Raw genomic sequence first — 18,058 nt, 5'->3', positions numbered from 1 at the left:
TCGTCATCACGTTTTCACCCCCTCATCATATTCACATTTAACGACACTGTTACGGATTGGGCGAGGATGAGAAGGGAAGGAGAATGCAACGAGGAGATGAAGGATCAGGGTCGGAGGGGAGTAGGAGGCAGGCAGTGTCGTTGTCGTAATCAGTAGTGGTGGAAGCAAATAGTGTTGGAGTAAAGGAAGTTGTCGCGAGCAAGAAAAAAAGAGACGTCGTGTTCATACGATAAGCGCATGCAATCCCAAGTATTTTGTTGGAAAAAGAAAGTCCTCTGGTGTACTTCATGATTTATGAAATTCCAGCGCTCAAGTAACTCCCAGGTTTTCTGGTCGAGCTTCTAGGTCCCGGATACGTCTCAAGAATCGCGGTGACCGCCGAGACTTCGACAGAACCCAACATGCTTACTTTACTTCAAAGCGCTGCAGCACACACCTCTTACCACACTTTTCGGTCTTTTTCATTGTGAGTTGGGTAGTATATTCAAGAAACTACATACCAACCCAACAGGGCACAAAAGCGCACTACCTTCTTCACTCAGCACGAAAGAAACGACGAATGAAGCTGACTGCTGAATTTCGAGAAGCCCCCCGTCCCCGTAAACTCCATGCAATGCCAAACGAAGCAGACGGCCCGCAGGACGGTAGTCAATCCGTGCCGCGCGACTCGGGCTTCAGTATAATATTTCCGAATAAGAACACATGGGAAAAACAAGAGGTCACCGGTGCCGTTGCCTCCTTATCATTCAAGGGGCGGGGCGGCGGTGATGGTGGGCGGCGAGTCGCCCCTTAATCTGGGACGAGACTTTTTTCTTCTTACAAAAAAAAAAAAACGATGCGCATGGGGAGGCCTTGAGTTTAAAAAAGAATTGAGATAAAAACGACAACAATGAAACGACACAAAAGGTTCGTGGTGATGTTGCGAGAACGGGGATCAGTCGCCCTTCTCCTTGGCCTCCTTCTCCCACGTCTGGAGCATGGCGGTCGCGTTCTGGAGGATCTGCGCCGTCTTGTCGACGAGTTTGCTCGCGAGGGCCCAGTCGCGCGCCTCGACGGCGTCGCGGATGGCGGGGAAGGTCACGGGGTGGTTGCCGGACCAGGCCTGGGGGCCGTAGACGACGTGTTTGAACTGGGCGCGGTTCGGGATCTTGAATGTTGTTAGCCTGGTTGTGAGAGTATCGGGAATGAATTTTAACTTACGCCGCCGCCCTGGTCGAGGTCTAGTAGCGCCGTCTCGAAATCGGCCATGTGCGTGTTGAACTCGATGCGCAAATCGCCCATTTTGCTCGACTCCCAGCCGCCGCCGCCCATGACGTTGGACTCCCACGACATCTCCCACATGGCGAAGCTCTTGAGGCCGATCTTGACAATGTCGACAACCTTCTTCAACGGGTCGATGGAGAACTTGGCCTTGTCGATGTTGCTGCGGTCACAGAAGTTGGAGAGGTCGTTGACGTAGCGCTCGATGCGGTCGCTGTAGCCCACCATGTCGAATGGTAGGACGGGCTTGTCCGCGAGCTCGAGAATCAAAAGGCCGACGATCTGGCCCATCATAGCGTGGTAGGTGAACTCTGGGTCGCCGATGCGCTGAACCCATTCGTAGTTGTCGTAGCTGGATTGTTTAGGGTAGCGAGCACCTCGGAAGCCCAGATCGAGAGAGCTCGTGCCGGCGATGGTCTGGAAGGGGACGTAATCACCACTCATATCCAGCTCTTCGAGATCGGCCTGGCGCTGGTCCCAGAGACCGCGCAGGGTGTTGTTGAGGTTCTCGTCAAAGACGCGGTCAATCACGCGGAGCACCGATTGCTTGAAGACGGGAGAGCCTGCGGCGTGAAACTCGGTGCCTGCGACAGCAGCGTCTAAGTTCACGTAGGCGAAGGCGTTCTTTCTGAGCGACTCGTCGTTGTGCTCGACAAATTCGGTGGAACCAATCATGTTGTACTCCTCGGCGTCCCAGGACATGAACTCAATGCTCCGAAGGGGGCGCCAGCCCTTGCTGACGAGCGATCCGAAAATGCGCGCCATCTCGATGAGGACAGCTGTGCCAGAGTGAGGCTCGGTAGCGCCAAACGCCCAGGCATCGCGGTGGTTGCCGATGATGATGGACTTGGCGTCCTGCTCGATACCCTCGATCTTTCCGTAGATGTTCCAGATAGCCTTCTCCTGAACGACGTCATTGTCGTTCTTGAGACGGACGATGGGTGATGAGAGGTTGCCCGTCCACCACTCGGCGACATCAGGGACACCTCCTGCCCATTCCTTCGGCACCTGCTCTCCAAATCCCTTGATGTGTTGCAGCAGAATCTGAGCATCACGCCACGCGAGGGGCAAGCTCGGAATCTTCTGCAGGCCTGGCGTCTCGTCCGGCTTCATGCGCGGGAGGTTCTTCTTGCTCTCCCAGCCAGGGGTAAGGGGGTCGCCAATCACCCAGTTGGACAATGCGACGGATCCTCTCTGGACACCATCCGCGGGCATGAAGCGGCCGTTGGGCGCAACGTCTCCCATCCTAAAGCCGTCGTCCGCCGGGTCGCTGTAGACGATGCACCCCGCAAAGCCGGCCTCTTCCGCCGCCTTGACCTTCAACGCCAGGTTCGCCTGCGGGCCGTAGTATCGAACTAGCGCAATCGCGCCTTTGGTGTCGATCCCGCTGTCGGCCAATTTCTTGAAATCCGATCGTGCGCCGTAGTTGGCGTAAATGAGGGGCCCCTTGACGTCGCCGGACTTGGACAGACCGTGGAAGACCAGAGTCTGGTGCCCCGCGGCTTCTCCGCCCACTTCCTCCTCTTCCAGCTTCGCAGTCCACTTCGCCTTGCCGTCGTCGCCCAGTATCTCGACCGCTCGTCCGCCGGCCTTCGGGTAGTTCATATATACGTAGTACTCGTCGATGTTGACGTAATCCAGCCCGGCCCTGGTGAACATGGACTCGACGTCCATGGCCAGGGCGTAGTCGCCCTCGGTTCCTGCCATGTGGGCGTACTTTGTGTAATGGGCCACGGAGGCGCGCAGCCTGCGGGCCTCGACGTTGCCCTGGACAAACTGGCGCACGTCTTCGGGGTTGAAGCGCAGGCCGCCGTTCATCCTCCTCGCCATGCTCGTAAACAGATCGCTCATAAACAGGGCGTACAGAATTCCCATGACAAACAGGATGGCAAAGACTCGTATGAATATTATAATGGCCGCCCGCGCCTTGTCCTTGTCCCAGTTTGGCAAAGCCTCCCGCAGCCTCCTTCTCGCTGACGTCGTGGTCGTGTTCGCATCGTTACCGTCGTTGGAATTGTCGTTGGAACCGGATGGTAGCCGGATCGTAGGGCGCTGTATCCTTGGCAGCCGCCATCGCCAAGACCACTTCCAGCGGGACAGGGAGAGGGCGAAAGGTATCCTCTTGCCCCATATTGAGGAGCGCGACCTGTCGTCGGGCTCGCCAATCTCCAGCTCCTGCATTTCCCTGCGCACATACGCCGTCTCGTCGCCATCATCGTCGCTCCAGGAGCTGTCCTCGTCATCTGTCTCGACCGTTGGTTGGCGGTAGCCGCCGGGGCGGCGGGAGGAGGTTGCGGCGCCATTGCGGTGCAGCAGGGACTGCGACTCGGTCTCGGTCTGTGAGCGGTCGTCTATCGGGGAGCGCGGGGGGTTCCAATCGGACGGGTTTGCCGGGCCGCCGACGGCGAGGGCTTCGTCGTACGAGGGGATTGGTGGTACGGACTCGTACCGGTGGTCGCGATCCGACGGCATCGTGGCGTGTGTGTGTGTGTGTGTGTGTTCGGTGGCCCCGGGAATCAGGGGTTCTGCGATGACGAAAGGGTGTTTGGTTGGTTATAGAGGGCGGCTGATGGCAGGCATCAGAGGACGCAGCAGCGAAGGAGCGAGATTAGTTATCGAAGCCGGAGATGCAGTCCGAGTAGCGAAGGAGTGTATGTGTTCTTTGTGTGAGGATCGTGGGTGCAGGTGCAGATGAGATGCAACGCAACGCAATGCAGTCGAGTACTATCGAAGAACAGGCGCGCCCATGGATGCCGCTGCGGTACGCGCAGACATTGACCGGGTCTAGAGTCTATCGGGGCGGAGAAGAGGAGGACGGGTCGAGTGTCGTTGTCACGATACCGTCCCGGCAGGCGGCAGCAGGTGAAGGGGTCGATGAGGGAGGTCTGGTCGTGTCGAAAGCACGGAGCTGGCGATCTGTGATTTGGTAATTGATTGTTCGAGGTTCACTTTGTTGGAGGCGTTGCCATCGGGTCCCGTCCCAGTAGTCTGTTCCAAAGTGGCAGTCGGGTCCTGGTCTGGTCCAGTACCATCTCAGCAGGCCGTCGTCCCGTCCGTGCTGCACCTCAGTCGCTGAATTAAGCTGCACACGCTGCAATGGACCTCAATACAGTGCTGTGGCAGCCTGTAGTCTGGCAGCAGCAGCCGCATTAGTGTCTTCTGTCTGCTCACTGAAGAGGGGACCCTGTAGCTGTCCCACTAAGCGAGAGACTAAAGCCAATCAAAGACCTTCAACAGATCTGGGCGATTACGCAGGCCTGTACACCTCTGCCAATGAGAACCGTGGATACGGACGGAGCCCCCCACTCTGGACTCGGAGAGAAAGAGGCAGCCGCGTATCAGCCTTTGTCGCCTTATGTAATCAGTATATTGTACCTAGGTGTCTTATCCAAAGGGACAGGGGGCTGAAATTATGTCATCAGCACCGCCACCCTTGGCTGTCTCCCACGACGCAGTTGGCCAATGACCCTTGACACGCTCCTCGGCAAACTTCCCCTCCTTTCTCCATCCCTTGCCTTCCCTTCCGAGCCGTCTGCGCAATCAGCTGTGGTTGTGCAATCGCACACCACACCAAATCCCTGACACTCTCTCTCCTTTTCGACTGGCGAATCTCGTTGCTCCACCGTTCCCCACCGTCCGCCACCTGTAACAGGAAAGGGCCTCCTTGCTTCCACTCTCAAACGTGCCTCCGGAGGTTCGCACAGGTTTCATGTCCCCCCATGGAAAGGAATGCTGGAAACTCCCCCGGGGCCCTCCGTGCCGGCCCTGAAAATCCGGTACGGAGATGCTGCTTTTGGCCCAGGCCCTTATTCCCCGGTGCACCGTATCCGGGCCCTTGCGGGCGTGCCGTGTTTCTTTTGATGTCGTCCAAATGTAAGGCTGTGATGGATACTGACTATATCTCTTAACCAAAAAGCACATACAGGTTGTATTTCCCTTTCCAGCGCTTCTAGCGACGATACCCTCAAACGCCGTGCTGCCCTGTTCATTCCGATACGAATTCCGCGCCGATTCCGACATTTCCGCCCGAGAAACAATTCCCATCAAACAAACAAACATCGCTCACCAACGCCGATTCCCTCACGATCGAAAACATAATAATCATACCCGGATACCCTTTACAATCGCCATCTGGACCGTGTCGTGGCTCATAAGACACGCCAGCTCAAGCGTAATCGCGTGGTGGAAGTACGCCGCCATCGTCCCGGGGCAACAACCAGCTTCGTTTCGCGCAGCCTCCGCCACGAGCTCGGCCATCGGGTACCCTTCCGAAAGACGTCCAATGATTAACTGGTTGGCTTGGATCACGAGGGGCACGTCTGGATACCAATCTGCGGCCGGTGTGGTTAGCAGGTCCTCTTTGTCCGCGCCGCAATCGCAGGCTACAAACCTCGGTCAAAGATGAAGTGTTTCCTACAGAGCGTCAGCAACCAGTCATCAGCCTCTATCGTCGGGATAATCATCGCTTACGATGGAAATTCCAGTGTCGCCGTCGCATTAGACGTGCTCGAGCGGCTTGAGCCGCTGCAACTGCTTTGTGCCCTCCCGCGCATGCTGTTTCCTTTGTTTCGTCCGTTCTCGGCCAGTTCGTGCATTTCCCGACCGGCGATTGTTTTTGCCCTTTGTGATTCGATTCAGAGCATTCCAATAGGCATGGAATATACATTTCTGCATTTGCAGAAGATCCGTACATGCGCGCCTATTATACGCGCAGCGGCGTACATTTTGCGTCGCCCATGAGCGTGTTTGAGCACATTTTACTCAGCAATGCGCGCCACAATCCATCCAACCAACAAAACCAACTCTTGGTAGTGGGCATATTTGCTCAAAGAAAAACGGCCTCTTTCGCAACTCGACAGCCCAATTGACTCAATTGTCTTTCATTGTAGAATCGCCAAGTTGCGACACTAGTAATCGCGGGGGCATGACGCTCCCACCTTCCAGACCTGCACAGTTTGCATCAGGTCTAAATAGTAGGTGGGATAATCGAGCTTCTACGCCAGCAATTGCCACCTTTTGTTTTTCGCCATGGAACTTTTCCAGAGAAAACTCAGAGAAAAGCCGCCTCTTTCGCAATGGCCTTACATCAACCCAATTGACTCAAATGCCCTTGAATTGCCCTTGTAGAGTCGCCAAGTTGCGGTAGCAGGAATCGTGGGGGCTGAATAACGTTTCCACCCTTCGAACCTCCACGGTAGCCGTTAAAGCGCCCGAATAGGTCTAAAGAGTACGATGCATTATTCGACCCTTCCGAATTACTAGCAATTGATTTTCGATTTTTCGCCACAACTTGGGGTATTGCATCGGTACCGTCCTGCAGGCTCGCGGAGCCTTCCGTTTCGTAGGTAACAAACCCCCCCAGAATCGGGACTAGGCCCGGCGGGGGGTGATCGATCGCGTTCGAGAACTTTGGGGGAGAAAAAGGCAGTTTTGGCCAATCCAACCAACGAACTTCGCGTTTTCGTTGCATCTCCGCGGCGAAATGGGCAAGGAACTCTCGTCTAGGTAGCGCTCGCACGTGTTCCTATAATTTTCCGTCCGCTACAGTCCCAATTGGGAACTGCTGGTATTTGGAAAACAATCAGCCAACCGTGATCTGGCAACCGTCTGAAAAACGAACTTGTGGGGGAAAGGGGGAGTTGTTGGAACCTGTCAGAGTCTGAGCAACACCGTTCTTGAAACTTGAGGATTGCCAGTTGTATAGTCCTCGCACATAGGCGGAAACTTGTATAGTCTGAGTCGCATTTGCTTATTTCTCTCGTATTCGTAGCTGTAGTTGTGTTTCGGCGTGAGACATTTGCCTGTCCACGCGGCGACCTGCAACTGTAGAAATTGAGCTCCAGCTGGCAGAACGCAATTTCCCATCATTAAGACCTATTTTTCTGCAAATCGAAAACCATAAGCGGGTGTCTCGAAATCGTCGTTTGCGGATTCAATCACTTACAGCGTGTCCATTTCGCCGCTGCTTCACATCTAGCGGGCCAGCTTCTGTGCTACAGTCGTCTACAAGCCACGAGCCAGTCGAATTTTGACGAAGCCGGTCGATTTCGGCGGGTTATCGAGAATTGAAAAAGGTCGCCCTAGTTCAATTTCGTTCAACCCATCACGTTTCACCCGTCCTGTACACTCGGGGAGCCGCCCGACATTGTCATCTGCCAAGTTTCGTGTTTGTCATGCGGCTCCAACGAGGGAACGACGCCTAAGTCCGATGTCTTAGACGGGTTATCGACTTGTTTGCCGGACCAGAAATGTTCAAACAGATTCGTGAGAGAATCCCGTCGCATGGTCAGGTGCACACCCAGGCTTGGCAGATTGACGGTTCCTGTCCAGTAGAGCTCGAATTAGCCACTGTTCAACCCGCTTGCAATTCTCCTTCCGTCCAACATTTCCCCGGAAACAATTGGAAAAGGGACTGTTCACTTACTGCGCGGGGTTACTGTAATCTTTGCGTCAACTTCTAAGCCCTCACCAGGCTCCAACGAGTGGCCGCGATTCGTTTCACGTTCTTAGACGCAAGACTCAACATGATGTCCCAAAAGCAAATGAACCGAGAAAAACAGCGAGAAGGCTTCAATTACAAAGCCTGGTACACGTCGCTAACGCTCGACTTCCTGTCCAACAAGTCTCGACTTAGCCACTGCTCAATTCGTTGCAATTCTCTTTGCTTCTAACGCTTTTCGATAAACAGTTGGGAATGGACCGTCAACTTACTGCGGTGGTTTCCCGGCATCATTTGTTGCCCTGCTAAGCCATGATGCCTCCTTCCCATGTTGCTGTTGGCAGGCGATTTGGTCGTCCGCTTTGCAGAGTTTGTTCGTCTTGAACAATTTGCAAAGGACTTTGACGTTAAGTGTGCATGCAATAAAAAGGCTTCTGTTTCCTGAGCGAATGTCAGTCTCGTCAACTAGAAGCAAAGTTGTTAACCTGCGACATTCGAGGTCCTCTTGCCCTCCCGCCGTATCTTCACAATTTGTTAAGCAGTCGTTCCGATTAAGCAAGAGTTCCGATTTCTTAGCAGTTCGTTCTATTCTGGGCGAATGCGAATCCTGCATGATGTTAGCAACTACTACTCCTTGTCGTCACATCAACAACTCGGGTTTCCCCCAAAAACCAGGACAATTCAAAGAATGCGTATACCTTTGCAATGTTGCGAGCGTTTCCACGCAAGCTTCAGTCCGTTATCCAAATGCGCCGCAAATGTGCTCATCAGTGCATGAAGTCCCGTACGCTCTGTAGATCTCGCATTAGCCCCTCTACTTGCAACCAGCGCTTTCTTATTCGTCAACTGCCACGGGGAACAAACGAACTTACCCAAAAACAACGGCGTCTTTTGGAAACCCTCCATCCGACAACTTTTGTTCGAATCACCTATTGTTATCCAACAGCGCCTTGTTAAAGTCGTTATTTCGTCTTCAGGGGACTATTTGCTGTGTTCACGAATCGTTCGACTAAATTCTCCCACCGGTTCCGTAAGGATGGGGAGTGCATTGAAAGTCTACACTTCGAGTCATTCAAGTTGTATTGTGTTGTACAGCCGGCTCAAGTCGTTGATCGACTAAACCATCGAACTGGATCTATCAAACTCTGCAAATCTCGTATTAGCCAACTATTCTCCACGCTTTGGCATGCTGTTTGTGACTTGTCGTAGAGCAGGCCAAGAAGGAAAAAGAAAAGAAAAGTCAACTTACATCTCTACGAATAGCCGTTGATGGACAACTCCGCTACACCGCTCTCCCCCACGTCAACGAACCCTTTCCTTCCAGATCCAGAAGAAACGTTCTACAGGCTCACTGCGTCTGCATACTGACCGCTGTCTCAGAAGCCTTACCGCTGAACCCTCCCTACATATATGTATCAGCAAAACTCGGTTTCGGAAAACAGCGGAAAAGACGGGAGTTGGGGGACAATTCGGTCTCTGGAATTTAAGCCTAAAATGTCTCAGAGAAATCCGCGTCTCTCGTATCGGCTTATGTTTCGCTCAAAAGACCCGTGTCGGCAAAGTTGATGATTCTGCAAGTTCTGCATTAGCGAAGTCGACTAAGAGCCTCAGCTGGTACGATTAGAGGCTCGCTCTTTTCTTCTTCCAAACCCCAGAAGGAAATCAGTACACTTTGCCGCGATCGATCTCTGTGTCTCGGATTCCTCGCAGTTTTCGGCCAGCTCCGCCCCTGCTTAGCCGTGCCAAGTTCAGCCTCCGGTCGGCAGTAGACGGGCCCTGCGTCTCTTCTGTCTCATGTTTCTCTGCGGTTCTCTCTGTGTCCGTTCTGTCTGCCCACGGCGCGGCAGGGAAAAAGCAAGCATGGAGCTGCCGGCGAGAAGATCACGACGTAGTAGACGGTGATTGGGCCGCTGCGGTCGTCTTGCTGCCAGATCGTAGCGCCGCTAGTTGCCCTAACGTCCTTCTTTTGCTCGATACTCGCATTAGTGTACCATTCGATCTAGGAAGTGTAGTCCGGTGCAACTATGACAGCTTGTAAATTTCATTTACCTAAGTTTTCCTAGGAGGACGGTCTCCCCCCCATCGGCAATACTTGCTCCCTTTTGCGTGGTTTGTCTCGTCGTTCCACGTTTCGCACAGGTTGCTATGCCTCCTTTTGATGCTGTCTCCGGAGGAGGGAGGGGGTGTGTGAAGCTCGGCGGCATCTCTACTCCAGCTTCTCCCCCAGGATTCCTGTTAGACTCCGCCTTTGGGCAGGGAGGCTATTCAGGAATGAGCTGATATGCGGAGTCGTCCCGCGTATGACTTCGTCGCCCGCTATAATTCGATATTGTGTGGCGCTTCCGTCTTGTTGCGAGTCCAGTCTGTTGCCTTTCGCTGTTTCTGTCGCTCAAGGGGAAGAGACGTTTCGGTCTGCCCAGGCGGACAACAGCAACAACAACATACCTTTGCTCTAGTTGCCTGGTCTGCTGTTCTGTTTTTTCTCCCCCGGGTGAAGGGAGATAGGGGCAGGCAGCGAATAGAGAATGGCAACGTCACATTCGTCTGGTAGGCTTCTCCTTGGTTGTTGATGGCGCCAGTGGGCCTTGGCGAGAGCCGTGATCGTAGCCGGGTCGTAGTGTCGCGGATGCTGATACTGGATCGATCTTTGTGTAACGGGTTCACGCCTCACCGGATCTTGCCCTGGGTGGATCAATCATTGCTTCTTCTTCTCATTCAACTAAGATACAGAACTAGTAGCCATCAGGCCTCTCCGATGATCTTCTTTTCGCTTACCTGGGCGAAGTATCTAGTTGAGAGGGGCTGACTTCAGGTGGTTGTTGGTGTCAGCCTGGCCGCGGGAACCGCGCTTGTGCTCGCTTGCTAGAGGTGCGGTTCCGCGTCACAGGACCCCTGGTCAACATGAACCAGAAGACAACAGCAATCAACGATTGACTGTCTCAGGCATTGGAAAGACGCGATGTCTGCGTCTGTTTGAGCACCGGATACTTGGTGTCACTTCGTACACATCGTCAAGAAATTGGAAAAAAAGTCTGCTCCGAACGGGGGTTTGAGAGACGAGGATGCCTCCTGGATATTATTAGCTCAGGGCAACGGGCAGATTTGACAATCGGGAAGCCCAAGCGTCCACCGAGTTGTCATCCGAAAGCCTCGCAATGCAAAAGAAACGTCGTTTGTTTGATGGGCAAAAGACGGCATGATAAGAACCGTAGGCTATTCAATGACGGATGAAGGACGAATCACAACCACGATAATCCGCGGTTTGGGCCAACAAAGTAGAAAGGGCAACATTGAGGGATCGGGGTGCGTTCGATAGTGATGAGCAGGGGGGCTCAGACAGCTTGAAGAACCTTTTCTGAGGAGTGTTAGTGCCCGACGGGCGTCTCCGCCGAGATTCGTAGGCGGGATCCTCAGCACCACTATCGCTACACGAGAGTCCGCAGCCCACACATAGACTTGTTCGCAGGCAGGTAGGTGTGTCTGACTGACTGTGTGTATGGAGTGTGGGTGTGGTGAGACGCGGCTATGCTTTTCGGCAACTCCTTTTCGTCTTCGTCATCGCAAACAATCTGGAATCAACTCGGAGTTCAAACGCGCTAGGCGACAGAGCCCTCATGAACGGACTGAAGCCCATACCAAGTCATAGCGGTGCGAAGCTGGCAGAGTCTTGCCCATCAGCCCGTCTTTCTGGAAAGGTGGAAGCATGTCAAGAAGCAAGAAGGCCGCCCCAAAGTTAACAGAGGAGACCATGGGACGCCAAGACCCAAACACAGCTGGGTCAGCCAGAGTTCGGCGGGAGTTCGGTACGGTTCGAGCTGCCCAAAGATGGTGTTGGAATTTTGGTGACAAAAAGCTACTGCCCAGCCCCAGTCTCTGCAGTAGCCTGAGACGACGAAGCAAGTCACCAGACCTTTCGTCGGTCGGGGGAGGGACCAGCAACAGAACAAATCTGCGTCTGACACCGCCAGTCCACGCCCGTGAGCGGGAACTCTTCTGCTCTGCATGTTGAGAGATTGTAGCGGTTTCCTTCTCCCACAGTCCGTTTGGAAAACTGTCAAACTTCGGGATGGATGATGGTCTAAGTCCTGGCGTGGGCAACCGGTTCGGACTAAGGTGAAGCTAGGCATCGCGTAAGGGGAGAACAACACGAGGAGCCGTCCGTCCGTCTCCCGAGGCACACGAGATGGCGATACCGGTTGCTGCTTAGCTCGATCACGACGCACTTTGACTCTATCCGACAATGCGCGCGGGGGGCAGTCGAAAGATCCCTCGGTTGTGTTACTGTGCCTATGTCGTTATTCTTGGGGGCCATCAGCACCGGACCCCCTGACTGACTGGCGCGCCCCTGGGGCCGCCGAGATGAGGCCACCGTTGCGGAGATTATAATCAGAAACAACACCAGAAACAGAAATTCTGCTTCAATCGAGACGATTTGTCAGTTGTGATGACAAAAAAACTCTTCCTAGATCTGATTTTTCTCGCTCTTTGCACCACCGGTTCGTGAATCGTGGACGGCCCCCATATGGTGCCAAACCTGACGAGGAGACCGTGCCGGATTACTAGACAGTCCCGCAAAGAGGCTAAAGGAGGCTAAAAACAGCGCGCCCCCGGAAGAACGGCCGGCTTCGAACCTATGTGTGTCCCACACCCATTTCGCTATCGCATACACCCGCTAAGGTTTTCGGGAGCGAGGGATTCCAAGGGGGGAAATGTTCGGGGAAAACACCGTGTACAGAGTCCAAGACAGCACACACACACACATTGGACACACCTGCCGCGGAGTCTATGTCCTGAAGAAGTGAAGCTTCCATCATCATCATCGTCCCGGGGGACCGTGAGTCTCTCGTTGTGCGCTGCTGAAGCTTATCAACGAAAATGTGGCTGGGGCGGGATGCGCCAGATGGCGACATGTCATCTCCCACTTCACGGCGATCGTTCAAGAAACAATCGCCTGGGGGGGGGGACCCAAGACAGGGCTTTCAGACCCTGAACCCGAGACACCGGCTAATATGACACTGGGCAGCACACAGCGGCGCGCACCACAGTGACCACATAAGCAACAACGGACACAGGCCCTATTGCGTACTGGTGCTGGTGCTATTTTGCGTGTGTGAAGGCAACTGGAACCCAATGTTCCCACGAGGACGGGGCACAGAAGAGGAGGAGCAGCAAGGAAGAAACGGGTCAGCCCGCCAGCCACGGTCTACCCCCCCTCTAGGCTGTGTTCTAGCAAAGTGTAAATGGGTTGAGTATGACAGCACCAGGAGAAGATCAGAGGAGATCAGAGAGACGGGGGCCGGGGATGGGCGGACCGAGCTAAGGTCGTTGGAGCAATCCAAGGGGCGTTTTAACCGCTCTAGCGTAGGCGTTGGCACGAACCTGGAACCCACTAAATGACACGAACACCGCAATACAGCTGACACGGACTGGCGATAGATGCCAGCAAACTTTTTCATCTACCGACAGGCTGCTCCTGGGCTTACCCTCGCTCGCAACTTCGTTCAAAGGAAAGACACTTCGCGGATGCTCTGTGCATTTTCAAGGGGAAAAAGGTGTCGGGTCGGGTAAGGCGGCGACATCGGACGGATTTTGGCTCTCTGCAGGCAGCTCCAGAAAGAGGAAACTCCTGCCATGGACTGCCTGAAGCGGCGGTGCCTCTGCTGTCTGTTCGCCAGGAGCTGTCCCTTTGTGGCTTGTTATCTAGTCTTCTTTGAGCTCTTTGTCTCCGTGCCCGAGACACGGGATTCCGCAAGACGGGATACGGGTTTTGCATATTTGGTTCAGTCATCATGAAATGCGAAAATGGAATGTTCGTTCAATGGGCTGTAGTCCTGGACTAGTCCCAAAGTCGCAAAACGTCGGTAGTTGAAATGGAATTTTTTTCTTATTTTTCGTCATCCCTTGTTCCCTTGCCGCGTGGCTAACGCTGTTCCGCCGACTGCGCTTCTTCTGACTCCGATTCTGACTGTTCTCTTCCTTACGCTCCCTTCGCTGCTGTCCTGCTTCCTCCATGTCTTGAAATAAAACGTAGTGTGACCTCATCTCGGGAGCAACTCGCGGTTATTCCTGTAGCGGCAACATGCCTCCCCACAAAGACACTCTTTGTCCAAACCGCGCCAGTAGCTCCCAGAATAGTCCACCGTGACCTCCTGTCCTGCCTCGATGCCCTTGCTGACCAAGATGATTCGCTGCGTGCTCATCCAGACAAATTGTTGAAACTGCGCGTTGGACTTGCAGCTGTGGTTGACGAACCTCGTAAAGTTTCCCTGCCGGCCCTGCCAGATCTGGTAGGCCCGGACGCCCGTCGAGCTATCCATGACGTCCATATCCCTCAGGTCCTTTGTGATGAGGCCGATAAACTCGCCAATCGCTGCGCCGCGCTCAAAGGGGCAGAGCGCCGTCAGCCCGTTGTTGCGCCCGTCTGGCGTCCGGAACACTTGCACCGGGCAGGGGCTCCGACGCCCGGATCCGAACAGAGTCGGGAAGCAGTAGCACGAGTTGATCTTGGGGTCCTCTGACTGCTCCTGGCCGCACGAGTGACACGTGTGCATGCCTTGGACGCAAGCCACCGCGTTGATCGGGGGCACCCACCGCGGGTCGTCTGTTCCCCACGCGCTCATGTCCATCACCGAGTGCTCGAGCTGTTCGAAGCTGAAATACGGGTCGTACTCGAGATATGTCGAACGTAACGGCACCGGATCCGAGCCGTCCTGTCGAACAACCCAGTCGTGTGGGTGACCGCAGAATCGTCTTTGTGCCGTCTCGCCGACGATCATGAGCAGTTGGCGCCAGGTTGGGTGTAGAGTGTCCGCCGCAACTTCGATTCGGGGCCGAAGGCAACGGAGCCGCTGCATGCTGTCCGGGTTGAAGCCGACGCGGTACTTGCAGAAGCGGTAAAGACCCATTCCGGCGAAAACAAGTGCAGCCCAGCCGCCGGCGTCCTTGATTTCCTTGTAACCGCGCCAGATGGCCATCTTGTTGCGCAGTTCCTTCTCTGACCATCCAAAGTCGTTGCACGCCTCGATCAGAGCCGCCTTCCGGCGCTTCGTCGGAGACATACCCGGGTTCGTGATGGCGAGGAGATCCACGTACGAGTCAAAGTGCTCGATCCATCGCGCTTGGACAATGACCTCGATCGAGCGGCACGCGCGGCTGGCCTGCGTGACTTTTCGGCAAAAGATGTTGCTGCGGTTGAAGGTTCCCTCCATGTCCACCTCGGCCATCGTGCCGTCAATCACGGTAGGCGGCTGCAAGAGACCCAGCTCGAGCTGTTCGGGAACGTGAATCTTACCAGCATTGTTGATGGTTGCCGTTGCCGCCGTCGCCGTCAACTGCCATTGCTCAAGTAGACTCTGCGGGTCCAGGCTGATGCCGCCGTGAATCTGTTCCCAGATGCTTACCACGAATTTGTCGATAGAAGACTGTTGGGGGATAAAGACTACGTCCGCTTGGATCTTTGCGCGCTTTGGAAAATTGTTGGCGACCTGCATCTGACGCTGGGTGTCAGGCTCCTCCTCGATAACACGACCAACTCCTCTGATAGGCCGTAGAGATCCTGTTCCTTTCCTCCGAGAAGATGACGGTCCTGCTCCTCCGTCGTCGATGGGTGGCGCGAGTTGGGTTGGCGGACGTCGCGCCGGTAAATGTACCAACGCCTGGTTGCTGCTCGATGCGCCGGGATCCTCCATCACCGGATGGCCATGCCCGGCGAGAATGGGCGGTGTGGCTACATCGTTTGATTCTCTTCCGAGATTACTCGTATTCGGACTCTGTGTCGCGCTCTGTGATATAATGCCGGATAAATCGACCATTTTCTATATGTTTGTGGCGGGTTAGCTGTCAAAACCCCTCGTAATCAACCAACTCTGACTATGGCTGATACGATAACAACACACAACCCCGTGAGGAAAACAACGCTGGCAATTCGACCTCATCATTTTCATCGAATCGGAAAAATTGGCTTCCATCTTTCCAAGGTTTTAATGTGCAACAGAGTCTTTTTATCAACTGCAGGGAACGTGTTTTCGCGCGCGCGCAGCAGCCGCAGTAAAGCAGCTCTCCAGCCCGCGAGATCCGAGGAGTTGCAACTTACCGAGACGACTGGAGAGCGGGGTGATCGCCCCTGTGTCTCCGTCTCGCCATCCTGAATGAAGGCTTCAAATCGGAGGACCGGGTTCGATAGGCTGCCGGACGGATAATCCCGCAGCGTTTCCGCAAGTTGGTCTAGAATTACGCGGCTAAGGTTCTCTCGCAGCGAGTCCATCTGTTGTTCAGGGGATGCCATGATCTGTTGTTTCCCTTGGCGGTAAGGATTGATTTTTTGGTGTTTGCAGGTGTTAAAAAAATAAGCCAGACACTTGACGGGAAAGAGTCTGGTCTGGTCCGATATAGGGTAATAGCAACTAGTCGACAGTCAACGGTTTACCGCAGTGTCATGGCAGGTCGACCACGGAAGACGACCCGAGAAAAAGACGGTTGGGGAAAAGGGACAAGAGACTGTGCCCAAGAAGGAACGGATCGAAGCTTGTTCCTTTGGTTGTCAAACGGTTGATTACTGGGTATCATGACTGGACTGCTACGGGCGGGCAGCAGCAGCACCAGGCATCAACTTCCAGTGTCACCGCAAAGTGTGGGAGGAGCCAGCACAGTTTTAATGGCGGAGAAGGAGAACAGAATGCAGTGAGAGATATTCAGGGTCCACTTCTTGTTCGTTCAGGTCACTCTTGGGAGGTGGGGTCGAATGTGCCAAAGCAAGGCAAGCCGAGCCTGTCTTAGTCTCTCTCTGTTCCTCTGGAGCGTGTGTGTGTGTCCCTGTGTGTGGCAGGTAGGTGTGTGTATGTGTGTATTCCACGGCTGAAGCCTGTGTGAGAGGGAGTGCGTGGGTGGTGTGCGTCTCTGGCGGTGCGTGTGGCATCAGTCGAGCGAGCGAAGCAGCCGTCGCCCAGAGTCTAGCCCATCAAACGCCAGCCTAACCTGGTAGAGCAGGGATCGCCGATGGGCAGACAGAACCATTTTGCTGCGTGGGCAGAATTTCCGACGCGGAAGGGGTGGGACTGGGCAGAACGATCCGCCTCGGCATCACGCACCTTGCCGTTGTAGGACTGTTAGCAACGCCATCACCGCCACACTTGCAAACGGCTTGTACGACTACGTCTCTCACGTGTTTTTGAGTACTAAAAAACGTGTCGGCGCCCGCAGGTCTCTCGCGGTCCGCTCGACGAGTCTGACTAGTTGCCTATCAACCGCGATGGAGCCCATGTCTGGTCACATATGACTGAAGCTAGGGACCGAGTAACAAACAGGGGCTCAGCGGGCTTAGCCAAGAAGAAACCGAGAAATACAGCCGAAAAAAAAAGGGCGTCATATGAATAGAGTTTCCGTGGCGTCGGCTAGCCGACGTCATCCCCGACCCGGTAAGGTTCCATGGAAACAGCCAGTCTGAGCCACAAATCTCTGTTAGGGCTGCTCTTTTATCCGCCGTTTCTCTCTCTCACTCTCTCTCTCTACTCACCCCTTACCTTGTTGTTTGCGGGCCTTCTCTCTGTGTGTTCCTTCGAAGGATTCGGCCGGCTTCCCGGCCGCCCCCTTGAACATGACTGGAAACCCGCCCGAAGAAGCCGCCGATGGGCAGTCTATCGAGGGGCTGCAATTGCCGTCAAACGCCCTCGGGGACGCCTCAAACCTTAATATTACCACTTGAGCCGCTGCCGTTCAGTCCTCCCCGACGTCCTTTCCCTCGTACAACTTCGTTTTTCGTAGGCTGCTATGCCCTGTTCCGGGCAGGCATTGTTTCACGTGTCTCCTTTGGGCATCCACGGGATCAGGCCTCGACCCGAACTCAGCCTTGGCACAAGGAGAAGAGCGCGCTCGCGCGCTTCAGTCCTTGAACCTCTGTGAGTAACCGCGGCTGACGAGCAAAACGAGCAAGCAAGCTCACCTTCAGACATGACCTAGACGTTGCAGGTTCAACCCTCCGAATCCCTTGTCGGACCGCTCCGCGACAAAGAAGGCTTTTTTAAAGTTCAACCATCGAAAAACGACCTGCTTCTTGCGGAGCCTGCCCCGACTCTAGAAGGAGTTTGTCATGGCATCCACAAGGGCCTAAATGTTCTCTGACCGTTGCTAGCGTACCTGCATTGCCGGAACCTACCGCCGCTGGGAAGCTTTCAGGGATGTGGGAGGGCAACGGGAGCGTGTGCTGGTGAGATCCGTGAGCCGGGCAGGCAGAGTTGGGCAACCACCTACCTTCGACTACCTCGTTGTCGGGTCCGTTTGACAGCTGCTGCTTGGTCCTTCCTTGATTTGCATAGAGGAACCCCGAGTTTGCTCCTCGCCCTGCTACACATTAAACGGATCAGC

The 18,058-nt window shown here is 54.6% G+C and overlaps 5 protein-coding genes across 5 annotated transcripts; all 5 read right to left on the bottom strand.

Moving 5' to 3' along the window:
* Window positions 1–934: 934 nt before the first annotated feature.
* CGCS363_v009993 (putative glutamate carboxypeptidase) lies at window positions 935–3,732 on the bottom strand (the record flags this gene model as incomplete). Its single annotated transcript, XM_036641842.1, has 2 exons — window positions 935–1,147; window positions 1,201–3,732. 2 exons carry the CDS (start codon window positions 3,730–3,732, stop codon window positions 935–937), a joined length of 2,745 nt encoding a protein of 914 aa, XP_036493380.1.
* A 1,629-nt stretch (window positions 3,733–5,361) lies between these two features.
* CGCS363_v009992 (uncharacterized protein) lies at window positions 5,362–5,813 on the bottom strand (the record flags this gene model as incomplete). Its single annotated transcript, XM_036641841.1, has 3 exons — window positions 5,362–5,591; window positions 5,651–5,673; window positions 5,731–5,813. The coding sequence occupies 3 exons, from the start codon at window positions 5,811–5,813 to the stop codon at window positions 5,362–5,364; spliced, it is 336 nt and encodes a 111-aa protein (XP_036493381.1).
* Window positions 5,814–7,370: 1,557 nt separating this feature from the next.
* On the bottom strand, window positions 7,371–7,544 carry CGCS363_v009991 (uncharacterized protein; the record flags this gene model as incomplete). Its single annotated transcript, XM_036641840.1, has 1 exon — window positions 7,371–7,544. One exon carries the CDS (start codon window positions 7,542–7,544, stop codon window positions 7,371–7,373), a length of 174 nt encoding a protein of 57 aa, XP_036493382.1.
* Window positions 7,545–8,271: 727 nt separating this feature from the next.
* Window positions 8,272–8,771, bottom strand: CGCS363_v009990 (uncharacterized protein; the record flags this gene model as incomplete). The annotated part of the gene is made up of 4 exons (XM_036641839.1): window positions 8,272–8,306; window positions 8,398–8,488; window positions 8,572–8,628; window positions 8,760–8,771. The coding sequence occupies 4 exons, from the start codon at window positions 8,769–8,771 to the stop codon at window positions 8,272–8,274; spliced, it is 195 nt and encodes a 64-aa protein (XP_036493383.1).
* A 4,966-nt stretch (window positions 8,772–13,737) lies between these two features.
* On the bottom strand, window positions 13,738–15,983 carry CGCS363_v009989 (SET domain-containing protein; the record flags this gene model as incomplete). The annotated part of the gene is made up of 2 exons (XM_036641838.1): window positions 13,738–15,513; window positions 15,792–15,983. 2 exons carry the CDS (start codon window positions 15,981–15,983, stop codon window positions 13,738–13,740), a joined length of 1,968 nt encoding a protein of 655 aa, XP_036493204.1.
* Window positions 15,984–18,058: the final 2,075 nt, after the last annotated feature.

The sequence above is a fragment of the Colletotrichum siamense genome (assembly GCF_013390195.1).
Source record: "Colletotrichum siamense strain Cg363 chromosome Unknown KSG_Cg363_contig06, whole genome shotgun sequence".
Classification (NCBI taxonomy): Eukaryota; Fungi; Ascomycota; class Sordariomycetes; order Glomerellales; family Glomerellaceae; genus Colletotrichum; species Colletotrichum siamense.
This window is presented reverse-complemented; position numbering and strand designations above follow the sequence as displayed.